Source organism: Mytilus edulis, chromosome 5 (assembly GCF_963676685.1).
Source record: "Mytilus edulis chromosome 5, xbMytEdul2.2, whole genome shotgun sequence".
Taxonomy (NCBI): Eukaryota; Metazoa; Mollusca; class Bivalvia; order Mytilida; family Mytilidae; genus Mytilus; species Mytilus edulis.
The window spans coordinates 51082976-51102951 of NC_092348.1; the positions used below are offsets into that span (position 1 = coordinate 51082976).

A 19976-nucleotide genomic window follows, 5' to 3' on the forward strand; every position below is an offset into this window, starting at 1 on the left:
CAAAATAGAATATTATAAGTATATAGAAAACTGGCAAAATAGAATATTAACACAAGATGTTGGTAAAAAATTGCGGACTTATAAATTGTTTAAAGACAGTTACGGAAGTGAATTATATTTATCTAAAAAATTATCTTATAGATATAGAAGTGCTTTTGCTAAATTTAGATGCGGAGTAGCTCCGTTGAGAATTGAAACAGGGCGGTATGAAAATAAAAATGTAGACGAAAGAGTGTGTTTTATGTGTAATGATAACATAGAAGACGAAAAACATGTAATACTATCATGTCCTTTATATGCAGATTTGCGCTTTTGTTTATATAGCGAAGCTATGAAATATAATGTAGATTTTAATGATTTGTCTGATGATGATAAATTTGTTTATTTATTTAAAAACATTAATTGTTATGATATGGTTGCCAAAACCTGCTTTGATATTTTAAGTAGAAGAAATACCTTTTTATATTCTTAAAATGAAATTATTTTAATAATCGTATGTATTTTAACCAGTTTTATATAGAAATTGTTTTATAGTCTCTCATAATTCTTAATAGAATGGTACTTGTAATTTATATTTGTGTATTGTCTGTTTTATAGTGTGTATATACTCTGTATGTACTGTATATTTATGTATTGCAAGTAGTGAGACTTTAATAAAATATTGAATCTGAATCTGAATCTATTATATGTTATATGATTTTGCTTTTAACCCTCTTTTATGATAAATACATCCTGGATAGTAATCACTGATTGAATATTTTGGGACTGCAAACTTCATAGTTTTGGTCTAGTCTGATGGGGGCTTTAGAATGTATAGATGATTAAAATTGAAAGAATAAAAAGCAAGAAAATACTTTTTGTGAAATTAAATTAAACCTATATAAAGTATAACAGGCATTATCAATTAAAAAAAATATATTGTACAGTTCAACATGCCTCAACAAATCACACACCCCGAACTCATACGAAAAAAAAACTCACGCAGATACAGGCCCAACATGTTGAGAAGGTCAAACTATATTCACGTTTTTGTATTGACAATTGTTTTGTTAACCCTGCATTTTTTTTTCGATTCAATATTAATTTCATCCAAATAAAATGTGTTGCTAGGACATTGTTTTGTGAACGAATCATTCATCTATTCTTAATATAGCATTCACTTGGAAACTCAGCAGATTGAGTGAAGTACCCGTATAAAACCTAATCGATAAGCATGCTACATATATATCCTAGTCTTATACATGTATGTATGACTGAACTGGGATAAAGTAAATGTCGAAGCCTCTTACAAACATTTTCAACTAACATCGCCAACAAAGCATTATCAACATACCGTTAATTAAAGTTTCCTAAATTTAGACATGAACTCATACCTATTTAAAAAATGTATTGATATACATAATGTGTATTATGTATGGTTTTCTTAAGTTTAAATACATTTACGGTTCAGTTGTTGTAATGGAGGACAAATATTTCGTGATCGGACATTTTGTATGATTGACATTAGTTTCATGATAGCAATCCATAGAGAGTTTATCGATAATTGCAGTTTTCTGTTAGGACAACCTGGATTGAATAGGAATTAAACAAGAATGTGATATTACCTTGTCCCATCCTACCACAAATTGCAATGGATGGAAAAGGTATGTCCACAATATATGTTAGATCGCAGAGTTAATACACATTTACGAAGATAGAATATGAAAACATTGTTTAATCATTTTTGTTAGTATTTAAAGACATATTTGGTTTTGAGGTTATTAAGTAATTTCTGTACCATATACTGATAGCCATTTACCTCACCTCTCTTTTGATGAAAAAATACCTTTTCATGCAAACGAATAAGTCTATTTGTTTGTAAAAACAGACATTAACGTACACCACGGGTGTCATTCGATTTATCGAGAGAAATCATCATGAAAGAATATCTAAAGCCCCAGTCTTTACTACGTTTCAACTACGTTTTGCTACGTATTATTAGAGGTTTCCCGATTTGCTATATAGCCATTCTTCCCCCATGCCAGTTTTTCCCCCGGGGGAAAGACTGGCATGAGCCAATGTTTCCCCCGGGGAGATTTTGGATCATTGTCATTCTTCCCCTGCGGAAAGTTGACAATACGTATACATATAGTAACTTTTCCCCCATGCCAATCTTCCCCCCCATGATATAGATTTCAATATATATGTATATGCATGTCTGGAAATTAAACCGAACAGTGTTAGAATTATATTTAGTTGTATACAAATTTGTTGTTCGTTCAAATTTACACAAGTCTGTCTACGATTTTATCAGTCTGTCAATGTGTCAACTAGAATGTCTTTCTGTTCAGCAGTTTTCTATGTGTCCCCTAGTCTTTTTACATTTTTAACTGTCTGTCTATGTCCACAAGTCTGTCTACATATTTATCAGTCTGTTTACATGTTTACCATTCTGTCTATGTCCCCTAGTCCGACTAGACTACATTTTACTGGCTTTGAAATACCTTTCAGTTTAAAAAGCGAGTACTTTTTACTTTCATTTCGGTGCTTTGTGTCTATTGTTTTTATGTAAGTGATTATGGTGCACCGTACTAACATTTTAGTGAATTCAATTGCCGATGATATTTTACAGTTTTTCTTGCGGTTGGAGGAGGGTTGAGTTTAAGGCCGCCACATTATTTATGTGTTATTTCAAAGCCAGGAACATGTAGTACAGTGATTGTTGTCGTTTCATGTCGGTCATGTTTTTTTCGTAAATTATTTTCTTATAAATAAGTCCGTTAGTTTTGTTTCAATTTTTTTCAATTTTATGGTCGGGGCATTTTAGCCGACTATGATTTATGATGGTTTCTCATTGTGAAATGCCGTAGTCGTACGGTACCAGCGGCCTTTAATTACTTACTACCACGTCGAATTTGTATCATGAGTGCTGGTAAGTGTTCGACCCTATGCATCTGTAGGGCAGGTTGGATTTTTTTTGTAGATCTTGTACAGCTCAAACTATACTGTGGTTAGTCCTTGTACTTCTACGTCTCCCGGCTGGCTAGAGAGGGTGTTCATATCTTCTCTGGGTTGGATTAAGTTTCATCCGTATCGGACTTCTTCTCCTGAATTAAAGCTTTAAGTCGACGAGTATGCATCTCTATCCGTGCTTTTGGTGAGTTCTATTACTTAGTAATTATACTTTGCATGATTTAACATGTGAAGTCATTTCACCATATTACTTTGGAGACATCATAGACGTCTGTCCTGGGAAAAATCTACTACTTGACCAGAAGTGGTTAAAGTAATTGTATTCATCTAGTTAATGATACCAAGGGTTCACGAAAGAGAATGGATGTGATCATCACATCAGATTGTGTTTCTTGTGTATAAATATAACATATATATCTCTATAAATACCTATCAAATGTATAGTCGTACGATGAAGCTTTGGTAACTATAAACTGATAGAAGAAAAGTGACTATTCTTTTTTTTTCATAAAAAGTTCTTACCGTGACGTCGCCGACGTTATATTACAAGGCGGAAAATTTAGCTTCTCACGCTAACTGTGGGGGGGGGGGGGGGGGGGAAATTGGCCTGATCCTGGTTTTCCCCCCATAACGCTGAGGGGGAAAAGTAGGATCACGCCAATTTTTCCGGGGGGAAATATTGGATCGATCCAGTCTTTCCCCCCGGAAAATTTGGCATGGGGGAAGAATGGCTATAGGACACCGTACCAACCGTAGTACGAACTGGGAGCCGTCATTTAACTTTTGGAAATAATTGATGTAAACACTTAATTTCAACGTATGTTTTATGAATCATATACATAACTATTTTGAGAATTTTTAGCTGTAATTTGGTACTAATTTCATGTGGTTACTTCTTGTATTCATAATAAACAATATTGTGTGCAATCGATTATGCATTCAAACAACCGTTGCAAGTAACCGTTGGTACGAAAGGTATTTAGTTAAGAGTTATTTACCCCTAAAACGGCATAGACAACAAGAAGCTAAACTACAAAACAAATTTTAAAACTATTTAAATTTTGTTGGTAATAACTTTATATCACTATATATCACTATAAAGTGTTTAAGTTTTGTATTTTTATGGTAAATTTTTAGAAAACATGAACAAATAAAATTTATTTTAACAAAATAAATTGACCTCAATAACAAAAACATAATGATGAAATAAATTTAAAGCAAATTTAGTCGCTATGAGCTTTTCTGTTTTAAAATAAATATTAAAGTATACAGATTAAAAACAATAAATTAATGGTTATAATATTAGTTATGTCAATAAGAAATTGTATATTTGAGGAATAAACGAGTGAATAGTGTATAATTATGAAAATAATGAACTTGTGATATGACGTGTACAGATAGAATATAGTCCCTGTAACATACATAGATCAGCTTCTGTTCTATATGGATATAAGAAGATGTCGTATGACTGCCAGTGAGACAACTCTCCATCAAAGTCTCAATTTGTAAAAGTAAACAGTTATAGGTTAAAATACGGCTTATTATCTTAAAATCTTTAATAGACAGAGAATTACTTCAAAATCAAAAGTTATCAGCAATCGTAAATCATCAGTCCACTTGTTGTAGTCATTGCCCTTGCTTGATAGAAACTTTGAATAGCAAATTGATAAAAAAAAAAAAAAAAACAGGATCTGCAAATAGGTCAGTGAAAATGGCATTGTCAGTTGTTCACGCATAAAAGAGGGACGAAAGATACCAAAGGGACAGTCAAACTCATAAATCTAAAACAAACTGACAACGCCATGGCTAAAAATAAAAAAGACAAACAGAAAAACAATAGTACACACGACACAACATAGAAAACTAAAGAATAAACAACACGAACCCCACCAAAAACTAGGGGTGATCTCAGGTGCTCCGGAAGGGTAAGCAGATCCTGCTCCACATGTGGCACCCGTCGTAAAGTTATTGCCCTTAAATGGCAATGTTTTTACTTTTGTAAGTGTACAGCAAAATATGAAAGATAGAGAGAGAAATTGAAAATTGAAAAAAGAAAAATTATCAACAAAAAATTAACTGTACCTTGAAGTTTTTCTTTAAAAAATACTCCTTAAATCACTATGCTATATAAATTTTAGAAACATGTCCTTTTAATAAAACAGTTCATATATCTTTTTCGCAGTAAGGTGAGTGAGAAAGATCCTACTCATGATACATACAGTCCAGAACAAATTATCTAGAAAAAGTTGCCAACCGATGAAAATGATCCCTAATTTTGAGTCCAGAAATCAGTTGTAAATGGTGCAAAAACCATTGTATAGCAACATAGTATTTCCTGTAGAACAGTACCAAGGATTAGAAAGACACATTCATATTGCATTAGTGCAAAAATAGCGTCAAATTATTGCCGTAATCAGTGAACAAAATACGTTGTGAAGTAAGAGGTTTTCTAGCATTGCTGTACGATAAAAGGATTAATGGATGGATATATTCATTTGGTTAACATCATCCCATGTATATTATATATACTACTCGCAAGCTCGTGCAGTAAAAAAAATTACTCGCAATATTCAATGATATAATAATAAACGAACAAGATGAAATACCATCGTAATGATAAATACTTCGACTAAAGAAATGGTTTCCGTTAGTGTCATAAAATTTATATTCAATCTTTAAGTAATACAATCAACAACTTTTTTCTAATGATTACATCCACCCCGAAAAGTTCAGTGACAAAATATAGGGCAAAAGATAGATCGATATTTTTATAATGTGTGTTGCGTTTAAGAAAAATGTTGCTGCAATGATCGAAAAGATAACTTAGATGCATGATTTGTTTTATTAGTTGTTAGTGGCTTTGAACTAGCAGTCAGATAACTGCGAGTACTCTCAGATCTGTTCCTAGTGTCTTTTTTCGGGATGTACAAGTACCCGGTCACGTCCACTTGTATTTTTGTCCATCTGATGAGTTAAGCCTTTTTCCAACATATTTTTTAGTTCGTTCTTATGTTGTACTGTTATACCACTGTCCCAGGTTAGGGGAGGGTTGGGACCCCGCTAACATGTTTAAACCCGCCACATTATTTAAGTATGTGCCTGTCTCAAGTCAGGAGCCTGTAATTCAGTGGTTGTCGTTTGTTTAGAATGAAATTCAAAACAGTGTGGCTGTGGCCATTGATTGACACATTAAATTCATCCATTGACTGGGACAATTTACGTGAACGTTTGTCTGTAACGACCACTGTTCACGACGTACCTACGATAGACATTTAAACTGTGGGGTCACCAAAGGTTTCTTAACGCCTTTAATTATAAAATAATTAAAAAAAATAATCAGGAATAACCTTTATGTTTTGATTTATATAATTGATATAAATCAAAACATCGTGTTATTTCTGATTAGTTTTTCGAATTACTTTATTAAGGTGTTGAGAACCTTTGGTGACCCCATAGTTTAGGTGTCTTTAAAAAGTACATAGTGAGCAGTAGTTGTTACATACAAACGTTCACTAAATTGTCCCAGTCAATGGATGAATTTAATGTGTCAATCAATGGCCACAGCCACACTGTTTTGAATTTCATTCTATGTGTTACATATTTGTTTTTCGTTCACTTTTTTTATATAAATAAGGCCGTTAGTTTTCTCGTTTGAATTGTTTTACATTGGGGCCTTTTATAGCTGGATATGCTCTTTGCTCATTATTGAAGGCCGTACGGTGACCCATAGTTGTTAATGTCTGTGTCATTTTGGTCTCTCGTGGACAGTTGTCTCATTGGCAATCATACCACACCTTCTTTTTTATATTAATTACACAGGCACTTGTCTCAGTATTTTTTTTTTCTTTATACCTTAATATAACACAAGGTACTTAACTAAATTTTTTGAAAAATGACACCCAGTCCCAAGTTCCCGTTATTTTACGATTTCTCGGTTGTCAAACTTCTTAAACTTAATATGCCGTAAATCTAAATTGATTTATCTACACAATGGTATATGACACGACTATCATTGTTATCGGGATCATTAGTAGCAGGCCTCAGAAGTCGGTCAACGGGATTTTTTTTGCATACGTCTCAAGCTTTGGCAACACCCAGCCCGCAGTGATTGAATTATTATAAAAATTATTAAAATAAAAACTGTCAGCTTCCCTCTGACTATAAATTATTATCTTTATTGTAAATTCTTTACAGATTATGTGAAACAAACCCAAATAAGTGGTTTTTTAGGTCTGTCGAATGTGTCAGGAGTTTCTAATTTTAGAACTCAGATTTTCCCATTGTATTGGACAGGACTCTTCTGAAAAAGCTCATACCAAATTTATGAAATATATTCTTGGTGTAAACAGAAAGTCAAGTAATATAGCTGTAATGTCAGAGCTTGGTAGATTTCCTATGTATTTTACTATAATTTTATCAATGTTAAAATATTGTCATAGACTGGAGCATTTGCAAGAAAGATTATTATTTGATGTATTTATATGTTGTAAACAGTTACATAGCTCTAATGTAAATACATAGTATTCTAGTATAGATTATATTCAGAGAGAGATTGAATTACCAAATTTTGACCAATCAATTGGTTCTTTATGTCAGTATGTAAAAATAAACTATGTAAAAGTTATTTCACATTTTGGAATAAACTTAAGTATCAAACAATTATCTCCGAAAAAGGGAAGCTTGGTACTTATTTTTCTATAAAAAATTGTTTTAAAAAAGAAAAATATTTAGAATTGCAGGACTTCAAAAAAAGACAGTCAATTTGTAAATTAAGAATAAGTGCTCACTCTTTAAAAATTGAGACAGACAGATATTCAAAAAAGCATATAGAAAGATCTGAGCGTCTTTGTTCTAATTGCTCACTTGGTAAAGTTGAAGATGAGCTTCATTTTTTATTAGAATGCCCTCTTTATGATATTCAAAGGGACGATTTTTTTCAAGACATTTCTAACAATTGTTATAATTTTATAAATTTAAATAAATCTTCTAAATTTTTATGGCTCTTGACCCAAGAAAATGTTACTCTTATGGAAAAACTGGGCTGTTATATTTGTGACTGTTTTGAATTAAGGAGATCAGGTATGAACTCTGACACTAAGTCAAGTAAATAATTTGAGAATAAATACATATACATGTATAATGTAATTTTATTATTCCTTTATTCACAATATATATCTAGCTACTAATGCTTATATTCCAAATATATATGTATATGCCTCTATTATTGTTGTTGTTACCAATTATGTAAATCAATTGTATCTGATTTTATGCCCTTTATGGGCCCTGTAATTTGGGAAATAAAAATATTCTATTCTATTCTATTCTATTGACATCATTTAGATTCTCTCTGGACTTTACATAATTAGATATTGAGATAATTCCAAAAGGTTTAAAAAGCGGGAAATTTTGAAGTATGGAACTGAATGAAAAGATGTATTTAGCTAATAATGCTATTTGTTCATGATATGTATATTTCTAATAACATTTTGATATCATTTTGAGTAGGGAAAACAAAACAAAAACATATGTCAATCCTTTATCATTACCATTAAATCGCAATTTTAGAATGAGTCTAAATATAAAAAAAATATTAATTTAAAACTTACCAAAGTCGTATTTCCCCCTTTCTTTACCCTACAAAAAACTTTCCTAGGATCCGTGGATTGCGGAATAACGTCCACATTTCTAAAACGTTCACGTAAGTTGATTGCAGTTATTGGCCAATCAAATCGGTATATGTAATTTAATCTGCATACCTACGTCGTTCGGGTTATTGTATGGAACGCCGTAGCTGCCTTATGTGTACTTGTTTTTAGATACGCTTATACTTTTCAATATATGCACATAGTTTTTCTATATATGCACATACTTTTTCTCTATATGCACATAGTTTACTTTATATGCACATAGGTAACTTTATATGCACATAGTTTTTCTATATATGCACATAGTTTTACTATATATGCATATACTTTTGCTCTATATGCACATAGTTTACTTTATATGCACATAGTTTTTCTCTATATGCACATAGTTTTTCTATATATGCCCATAGTTTACTATGTATACACATCGTTCTCCGTGTGTATACTTTTCCCTTATTTTCTTGATAGTTCTTCAAGGATATACTTGAAATTTACTAGACATTAGTGCAATACTCCCCTATACAATTTGAAATTTACTAGACACTAGTACAATGCTCCCCTATACAATTTGAAATTTACTAGACACTAGTACAATGCTCCCCTATACAATCTTTCAACATCTATGACAATTAATTAGTTCATGTCTATTAAAGACATTTGCACATAAAAGGGGTTTAAGTGGAGTAATTGCTTTACGCCACGGATCCTTTTAAACATTTTCTCTAAAAGCAATGACAATAGATTCCAAATAAACACAACGAATAAATTAAACAGAAAAGATAAACAAATTAGACTCTAAATAATATTGCTATTAATGAATTTTTAATGACATAAAAACGGTATCTCGTTCTCGATAACTTGTCAGCTTCTAGGGCAATCTTCTTCTGGGGGCTTCGACCACATCGAACCCTCAACCAGCTATGACCTTGACCCGCTGGGGCCCTCAGAACTGTCACCGAGTTTTGGGCGTACACTTTAAAATGGCCTAGCAACGCCACTGCCTATACAATCTGATATTTACTGGACATTAGTGCAAAGCTCCCCTATACAATTTGAAATTTACTAGACACAAGTGCAATGCTCCCTTATAAAATTGAGAATGGAAATGGGGAATGTGTCAAAGAGACAACAACCCGACCAAATAAAAAACAACAGCAGAAGGTCACCAACAGGTCTTCAATGTAGCGAGAAATTTCCGCACCCGGAGGCGTCCTTCAGCTGTCCCCTAAACAAATATATACTAGTCCAGTGATAATGAACGCCATACTAATTTCCAAATTGTACACAAGAAACTAAAATTAAAATAACACAAGACTAACAAAGGCCAGAGGCTCCTGACTTGGGACAGGCGCAAAAATGCGGCGGGGTTAATCATGTTTGTGAGATCTCAACCCTCCCCCTATACCTCTAACCAATGTAGAAAAGTAAACGCATAACAATACGCACATTAAAATTCAGTTCAAGAGAAGTCCGAATCTGATGTCAGAAGATGTAACCAAAGAAAATAAACAAGCTTCCGAAGCTACACAAAACCCCTTACAAATATAGATTTATTTCGTCTTCAAGCCAATGTTCAACTACTAAATTGTCTATTCTTCTTACCAGCACACTTGGTACAATTAAAAACCTTATAATAAATTGTTCAAATGAGGCCTTCGAAAATAGTGGAATAAATTACTTTTGGAGTGTCAAGAACTCGTTGGAAGTACTTGATAAATTGCATGCTTATATTGGTGATTTTGAATCTGTTCAAAGTTTTGATTTTTCTACCCTGTATACCACATTGCCTGACATTCTCATTAAGAAAAAATTCACACACCTAATTAAATGGGCATTCAAAAAATCAGAATGTGAATATATATGTTCAAACTCTTTTAGGTCATTTTTTAGTAGCAATAAACAAAAAAACTATGTTAATTGGACATGCTTTGATACTATATATGCCCTTGAATTTTTACTAGATAACATTTTTGTTCGCTTTGGGGATTCCGTATATCGTCAGATTATCGGAATTCCAATGGGGACTAACTGTGCACCACTTATTGCGGACCTCTTTTTGTATTGTTATGAGTTACAATTTATGACAAAAATAAGCAAAGACCCATCAAAACAACATCTGATAAACAAATTTAATAATACTTTTAGATATTTGGATGATATTTTGGCTCTCAATAATGACGACTTCAGTATGTATATTAATGAAACTTATCCTGCTGAACTTACTTTAAATAAAGCTAATACTAACAATGACCACTGCCCTTTCCTCGATCTTGATATCTATATCACTAACGGAAAGCTGAATACTAAAATTTATGATAAAAGGGATGATTTTTCATTTCCTATCGTTAATTATCCGTTTTTAGGTGGTGACGTTCCCTTGTCACCATCTTACGGTGTTTATATATCTAAACTTGTACGATTCGGTCGTGTATGTAACAATGTTTTAGATTTTAACGAGAGAAATTTATGTATTACTGAAAAATTATTACACCAGGGTTTTCGATATCACAAACTAGTCAAAACATTTACTAAATTTTATCATCGGTATAAAGACATCATTCGTAAATATAGCTCAACATGCAGACTTCTTATACGTTTAGGTATTTCACATCCAATTTTTTATGGAAATATTCTGTATAAAGCACAAAGGTGTCAGTATTCACCTCAGAAACTTACAAAACCTTTGAATAGACTTATTAAGAAGGGATATAATTACGATACTGTTGTCAAGTCATTAAAGATTGCATATTTTGGCGTTAATATTGAGTCACTGATAAGGTCTTTGCGTCGGAAATAAACACATTTATTCTAAAAACAGTTGTTGGCATGACACGGGTTATGTTCTTCTCATATATGTTATGATGGTATGATACTAAACCCCTAACGGGAAGGATTGTGCCTGATGTTCATATGATGAAATCATAATCTTTCAGTCAGTTTAATTGAAGTCTGGAGCTGGCATGTCAGTTAACTGCTAGTAGTCTGTTGTTATTTATGTATTATTGTCATTTTGTTTATTTTCTTTGGTTACATCTTCTGACATCAGACTCGGACTTCTCTTGAACTGAATTTTAATGTGCGTATTGTTATGCGTTTACTTTTCTACATTGGTTAGAGGTATAGGGGGAGGGTTGAGATCTCACAAACATGTTTAACCCCGCCGCATTTTTGCGCCTGTCCCAAGTCAGGAGCCTCTGGCCTTTGTTAGTCTTGTATTATTTTAATTTTAGTTTTCTGTGTACAATTTGGAAATTAGTATGGCGTTCATTATCTCTGAACTAGTATATATTTGTTTAGGGGCCAGCTGAAGGACGCCTCCGGGTGCGGGAATTTCTCGCTACATTGAAGACCTGTTGGTGACCTTCTGCTGTTGTTTTTTTATGTGGTCGGGTTGTTGTCTCTTTGACACATTCCCCATTTCCATTCTCAATTTTAAAATGACAATAATACATAAATAACAACAGACTACTAGCAGTTAACTGACATGCCAGCTCCAGACTTCAATTAAACTGACTGAAAGATTATGATTTCATCATATGAACATCAGGCACAATCCTTCCCGTTAGGGGTTTAGTATCATACCATCATAACATATATGAGAAGAACATAACCCATGTCATGCCAACAACTGTTTTTAGAATAAATGTGTTTAGTTCCGATGCAAAGACCTTATCAGTGACTCAATATAAACGCCAAAATATGCAATCTTTAATGACTTGACAACAGTATCGTAATTATATCCCTTCTTAATAAGTCTATTCAAAGGTTTTGTAAGTTTCTGAGGTGAATACTGAAACCTTTGTGCTTTATAAAGAATATTTCCATAAAAAATTGGATGTGCATATAAAGTAAACTATGTGCATATAGAGAAAAACTATGTGCATATAAAATAAACTATGTGCATATAGAGAACAAGTATGTGCGTATAGAGAAAAAGTATGTGCATATATTGTAAAACTATGTGCATATATAGAAAAACTATGTGCATATATAGAAAAACTATGTGCATATAAAGTAAACTATGTGCATATAAAGTAAACTATGTGCATATAGAGAAAAAGTATGTGCATATATAGAAAAACTATGTGCATATATTGAAAAGTATAAGCGTATCTAAAAACAAGTACACATAAGGCAGCTACGGCGTTCCATATTATTGGGTCATCTCGTGCTGTGCATATTACGTCGTTCGGGTTATTGGGTCATCTCGTGCTGTGCAGATTAAATGACATATACCGACTTGCTTGGTCAATAACTATAACTTGACTGATCTACAGATGATACTCGTGTATATATCATCTGCATGCATTCATGACTATATACTTTGAAAGTCCTTTTCCATGATATTGATTGTATATTGTTCAAAACTTTTCTTTTACATAAATGTAGTGCTTTTTAATGTTTATATGTTATAGTTATAGACCGAACGACGGAGGAGTTCGGGTTAAAGGGTCACACGAGTCGTGCAGATTAAATCACATATACCGATTTGATTGACCAATAACTGTTTTAACACATGACACCATCAATTTACGTGACCGTTTTAGAAATATGCGGATTATATTTCGCAATTCACGGCTCCTGGGCAAGTTTCCTGTAGGGTAAAGAAAGGGGGAAATACGTCTTTATGTAGTATAAGGTTGGTAAGTTTTAAATAATTAACTTTTTTATATTTAGGGATCTCCCTAATTTATTACACTATTTCAAGAAAAATTTCGAGTAATGGTATATTTTTTTTTATCGTTTCTGTAAAAAAAATTCACAATTTTTATTAAATTAGTAACGATTAAGACTTTGACATATTTTTTATTTTCAAATCGGTGTTTGCAAAATCATAACTGAAAGGGTTATTGAGTATAAATTAATTGCCTTTCTTTCCCTCAATGATATGCTTAGAGAAAGATGAACCGAAGAAGATGTTAGTACCTAAATTTAAAATGTTTTAATAAACAGTAAAAACGCTACTCTTTGCAATAATCTACTACCGCCTCTCCTAATTTCTTTTTTCTACTGTACTTTTTTTTTGAAGACATGTTCATCTAAATGAAGTCTGATTGATCTGCAGCTAATCCCACCTGTTTTGTCACAAACTGAAATATGATTCTCCTTAAGGTCGATTTCAAAATAGTCAAATATTCAAAAAGTCGTAATAAATTCCATTGAGTCTAAAACTAATCCAAATCAGATTTTATATATTTGAATATTCTAGAATACATTTCTTTTTTGACAGAAATTACAAAAAAAATATTATCTGACTGTTCTAACTTTAAAAAATTAACGACATTGTACACAAAATATGATAAAAATATCTTATGTCCCAGTTTAGATTAACGATGTACAGTCTTGGATATGTCATAAGACAGTCATAAGACTGTCCTATAATTTGTCGTAAGATATATCTTAAGCTGGGATCACACATTCACGATTTTTACTGCCGTCCTTGACAGGACCATTCCCGATTAAAATTTATCAAAAGTCTGATCAAGATCCTATGAATCGTGGATGTAAATTCAAACTTTAAAAATTTAATCACGACAACAATCAGATATTGTTCAAGAAGCGTCGATATTCAACCGTTTCCAAGCGAATTTATCCCGATAATCCCGTTCTAAATCCGCTTCTAATACGATTTTTATCTTTCGCCAGGTAAAATTCGACCGAGTCTGTCACGACTGCGTCCCGATTCTACCGAATGTAATCCGACAGAGATCAGATAGTGACAAGACAGTGAACCGACGGTGACGGAAGTTATCCGTTCGAACAAATTTCTCTAGATCATTCCCGTTCCACATGACACAGTCCCGAATACACAAAAAATTGTTAGGAATTCGATCCGATACAGCAGAATCTGTCACGACATAGGCACGATTGTAATACGACTAGACAAAATCGGCTGAGTTTCCCCAAATGTTACGGGACGCACCTAACTGTCGGGGTGCTTTGCCGAACTATTCGGACCCTTCCCGACCAGTAGGAATCTGTTACAAACTAAAACGACTGCGTTCAGACAATAATAGAACATTCCAGATAATTGAGGATACTAATCCGACTTTTTCACTTTTCGTGTCGTATCGCTGTCTGATCTCAAACGGGAGTAATAATCGGCAATGTGTGAACCCCGCATTAAGACAAATCGTAGGACACTTTCGATAACACGGTCCTAGATATCTGAGTACACTTATAATGATAATAGTAATGATAATGAAAATTTATAAAGCGCACTATATAAAAAATAAAAATTACCCTAAGGCGCTGTACATTCACATAGTAATTAAAACAAATCAATGACAAAGACATAAAACATAAAAAATACATCGTGTCAGATTCAAATACTGAAATAAAAATGCCTACCATAAAATAAAAGGTCAATACGAAAATACATGTTAAAACAAAGAATTAAAAATTAACTATATAGGCTAAAAGCATGCAAACAAGCAAAAACTCTAAAACGGAATACAAATAGTAAAAAAGCCCATAATAGAGAAAAGAATTCAATCTAATTAAAAAGCAATGCGATAAAAATGAGTTTTTAGCTGAGATTTAAAACACTTTAGGGACTTGTATTGTCTTAAACTGTTTGGGAGATTGTTCCATAGAGATGCCGCTGCCCAATCAAATTGTCTTTCACCGTACGTCTTCGTCCTTACTTTTGGAACGGTGAGTAGTTTTGTGGAGCTTGAACGCAAAGATCGGTTTGACACGTGTAGATTGACTAGTTCCCGAATGTAAGCAATGTCATTCAAAGCGCAGTACACATAAGTCAGTATTTTGTATTGTGGTCAATATTGGACGGGTAACCAATGTAAATCAGCAAGTATCGGTGTAATATGTTCATGTTTTCTTGTCCTGGTGATATTAAAGACGAGCTGCTGTATTTTGTACTTTTTGTAATCTGTTTAATGTAGTCTTGTTGATACCGTTCAGCAGAATATTCCGACCATAATCAAGTCTGGATGTTACTAGACTGTTCACTAGTATCTTGCAAGCAGTTGTTGTTATGAAGCTGCGAATGCGTCCATGCAATATTACTGATGTGAAAATGACTGGATTTTACTATGCACTCAGCATAAAACGGTTGAATAGACATTAATAAAAAGAGAGAGCACATGAAACTCAAAACATTAAAGAGTATGAAAAGGCCTTGGTCTGACAAGCGAAAAACGTCGATAAGACGCACATCAGTAAATAAAAGTTCAAACCATAACCAGGATGGAGTACCACAAACCCCACATAAAACTTCTGTGGTGTAAGTATGATGCGTTAATCAAATCACATTTGGTGGTGAATGAGTAGTATAAACGCGAAGGTTACAAATATGATGTTAATTGTCTTCTCATTGTTGAAATTATAATTCTTAAAATTTTAAATCAAAAGTTACCCACATCTAAAAATAAAGTTACGGACAGTCTGCTTAGTTTCGATCAAAAAGTTACGGACATCTTATGCATTTTTTAAAGTTGACCTTGCGCTTTAGTGAACTCTATATTAACAAATTTAAGGTAATTGTTAGTCATTTCTTTATTCAATAATCCTATAAATATTTACATTCTGCATGAAAAACGTCGCAAAAAGTACATTTTGTATGAATTAAATATCAACGAGTTTAGAGTCCGCAATCTTGGGCTGTGGGTAACTTAAGTTACCCACAGCCGTTTACGCACAGTGAATATAGGACAATGCTGTTGATAAAAAAAGTACTCCCTTCCAGGACCTTTTGTTTTTCAAATAATTAATATTACCAATAATTGAGAAGTTCCAGGTCGACGGGTTCAACTCATAGTTATATACTTTAATTCAGTCACGGACCTGCGATATCACGGGTGTGTTCTAGTATAATAATTACATATTATTATACGCTTTTTTCGTAGCAATATTTTACGCAATGAGTGAGCTACCATTTACTTTCTTGAGGGGGGTCTAGGATGAAAATATTGTCCTGCATTTATAGTTGTAATCTCTGTCCTGCCTTTTAATTTTGCACTCTAATCGGTTTTGCCTTATTTTATACGACCGCATACATTTTGTTGAGTTCGTATAATGCTATGATGTTGTCGTTGTCGTCTGCGTCTGCGTCGTCGTCCGAAAAATTTGGTTTCCGGACAATAACTTTTATTAGTTTAAGAGAATGGATCTCTAGTAAATTTTACAGGAAGGTCAATACCACAAAAGGAAGGTTGGGGTTGATTTTGGGGGTTATGGTATTAACAGTTTATGAATAAGGGACAAAAAAGGGGCCACAAATAAGCATGTTTATAGTTTCGGGACAATAACTTGTGTGTAAGTGTATGGATCTCTCCGACCTTGCACCACAACGTTCCTTATTACAAAGGAAAGTCTGTGATTGAGTTTAGGGGAAATTGCCAAAAAAGGTGCAGGAATCGGGGGCAAAAAAGGGACCATAACAAGATTTTTTTAGTTTCCAGACAATCACTTGTGTTTAAGTGTATGGATCTCCCTGAAATTGTACCACAAGGTTCCATACTACAAAAGGAAGGCTGGGATTGAGTTTGGGGTAATTGCACCACGGGGGAGGGGGTCGCCAATTTTTTTAAGTGGTAAATGTTTATCTTTTTTCAAAAAATATTTCACAAATTTTAAATTTATTGAATAGTTCAAGACAAAATCTTCAAATGTACAGTATGGCGCAAAAGATTTTAAAGAATTTTGACCACAGGTATTTTGTGTCAGAAACCTATATTATGTTAAAATATTGATAACACTCCAAATTCAGACGGTATCAAGCATGATGTTGTGTCCAAATATGCCCCAACTGTTCAGGGTTTTGACCTCTGCGGTCATATTCGGATGCACTCATCGAAGAATTTTATAATTAGTCTATTCTGGATTTTTTTTTACATAAAGTGTCATCCTGCCTTTTTTGCCAAGTTGCTCATCCTGCCTTTTTCAAATTTCATCACGATAAAAATCAAATGCTACATGTAGCTCCCTAATAGATAAGAACAAGTAAAACAACAGTAAGCCTTCAAATGTTTCCAAGAACTCCAAATAAAGACGATGTCCTACTAAATACGTTGTCTTAAAATAAATTTCACCAAATTTGACGAGTTTGTTGCTCTAATACAAATAATGACTATACCATCGCATTCGTTCACAAAACCGTCTTAAGTCCCTGTCTTTTTAATTTATTATTGATGTGTTTAAATGTTAAATTTGCATCTATTACAATGTAACTTTGTAGTCAACCAAAGCCATAATTGAAATTATTTATCCAGCGCATATCTGAAAGCATTTTTTTTAAATTGAAAACCAGGCATTTCCACGTTCTTCCAGATGAAATAAAGTTAAAATAAAATAAATGACAGCCATTAAAAACTTCGAAAACTCTTATTTTTCACGATTTTGAGCCTTTCTCAAGAGAAGATGTTGGTCCAAGTTCACTTAACGAAAACAACAAGATGAGCTCGTTAAAATAATTCGTTGAATGCATTTGATGCGATTCTAGTCCGTTCCATCTAGGCTGGTTGTTCAACTTGAACGGTAAAGATCATGGCAACAACACTTTGTGGGGTTCATGGGTTGCATTTTGCAAGATCAAAATACATTTTCCAATGACAGCCCAACCCTCCAAAATTTATCCCAATAACCTTTAGGCTTATTATGGAACCTATATATTGTAATAATTGTTAATTTGTTTGTTTCCTGACCATGCATGAAATGCGTTTGCTATTAGACAATAAGAAAACAACCCACCAATCAATCATAATGCACATGCGTCAGCACTAATCAATTAAGTCATATCCGTCCTATTTTCTAAGTTTTAAAATGTTCAAGAAGCCGAGCTTCCTATTTAGATGCTGACATTCTCAACTGAATGGCTACGCTTATCGTGCAGCAATTATGTTCACATGGCTTCAACGTAGCTTGGGCATTTTAGCACTTACACATTTTATGTATATTGGAACAAAGTGAATATAATCATAACTTCTGTGAACAATCTGGATGCGAAATATTTTTTAGTTAACTTTTAAAGTTTTGATACTAAATCCAAACTTTTCATAAAGGAAACGCGTCAACTAATCTCGATATTGAATAAAGTGTCAGCCGTTGAAGACTATTTTATTTATTTATTTTCAGACTATTTAACATTACTATGGATATTGATGCTAGTTAATTGTCTGGAACATGGGGGAGGGGAGTCTGAAGATGTGGAGAGACTTCTGATAATGGAACCACTGAATCAAAATCCATATACTGTTGAGATAGATGGGGAAATTCGAATAAAATGTGTTGCTTCTGGCTTTGTAGAAGAGGTTAAGGTAAGCTTTTAAGTATTTCTTGCTCCCTTCAACTGCAATAGATATACCAACACTTAACAACATCTTTCAAAATTTCCAATCTAGAAAGCTTTTTATTTTTTATATAAGGTTCATGTAGACCTTTTGCTGAAATAACTATGTTTGCTCCTCAAAAGAGTCACTTTACAGGGCCGTAACTACAACGAGACAAATGATGCAAATGCCTCATGTTGGAAATTTTCAAAAAAAAAGTTGAAACAAAATTTGTCCACTTCATAATATATTGAATTGTTTTCACAGCGTGTGTCTGGCAGGAAACAAGTTCTTTTCACTCTCTGACGTCGCCCCTTCGTGTTTTTGTGATCAATGTTCTCTAATTTACTTTTAGTTTTCAGTGTTGGTGGTCTACTGTTTGTAGTTATGCGTCTTATCTGTACCCGGGTTTGTCTTTTTCCGACGTAGTCGGTATTAGTTTCGGTTTGTGCCCTTTGAACTTAAGGACGCTTAAATATAGCAACAGAATACGCATGCTCGAAAATCCTTTCTGTGATTGGACAAAATGCTGTCATGGTGGGTGATTTGGTTGTGTTTGAAAAAAAAACGTCTCGTTAATTATATCATGATGGAAAGCAAGTGAAAAACTATAAATATTTGAACTAGATCTTACAAAGATTTATATTTTTATTAAAATAATTGTTTCTCCAATAGCTCTTTGCATCCGTGACAGCTGTTTATTCGGGACAATTATATAATTATTAATGTAAACTTTGTTGTACGAACGTACATGACTTTTAGAACGCGTCTACGCATGTGAGATTTCCGCGGGTTTTTTGGTGAATGTAAACAGAAAGATACGAGGACCGAGAATACTGAACACAAACAGAAAAAAACGTTATTTAAATGGAATCTTTGTGCATCGAAATGATATACTCCAAATTTAAATACGTCGGAAATCTTTTTTTAAAGATAGTTCTTGTTTTATTTATTGTCCTACTTTATGACTATAGTCTAAGTGTTGATTTTCGTTTGTAAATTTAGTAATTTTGTTTTAAACTCGAGTTTTCTTATTCTCGAGCACATTTTGTCTAATTAAAAAAAGTACATTAAATTGTAAGAATATTTG

General features: G+C 33.2%; 1 protein-coding gene across 2 annotated transcripts in view; it reads left to right on the top strand.

Annotated features, from left to right (window-relative positions):
- The first annotated feature begins 1397 nt into the window (after positions 1 to 1397).
- The window catches only part of LOC139525461 (fibroblast growth factor receptor 4-like), a 225506-nt gene continuing 206927 nt past the window's right edge, over positions 1398 to 19976 (top strand). Inside the window, exons 1-2 of one of the 2 annotated variants that reach the window (XM_071320811.1) lie at positions 1398 to 1643; positions 18693 to 18874. In XM_071320811.1, the coding sequence (XP_071176912.1) occupies positions 1631 to 1643; positions 18693 to 18874 (195 nt within the window). In that variant the 5' untranslated portion in view covers positions 1398 to 1630. The remainder of the gene's footprint in view (positions 1644 to 18692; positions 18875 to 19976) is intronic. The other variant, XR_011664899.1, reaches the window with a different exon arrangement.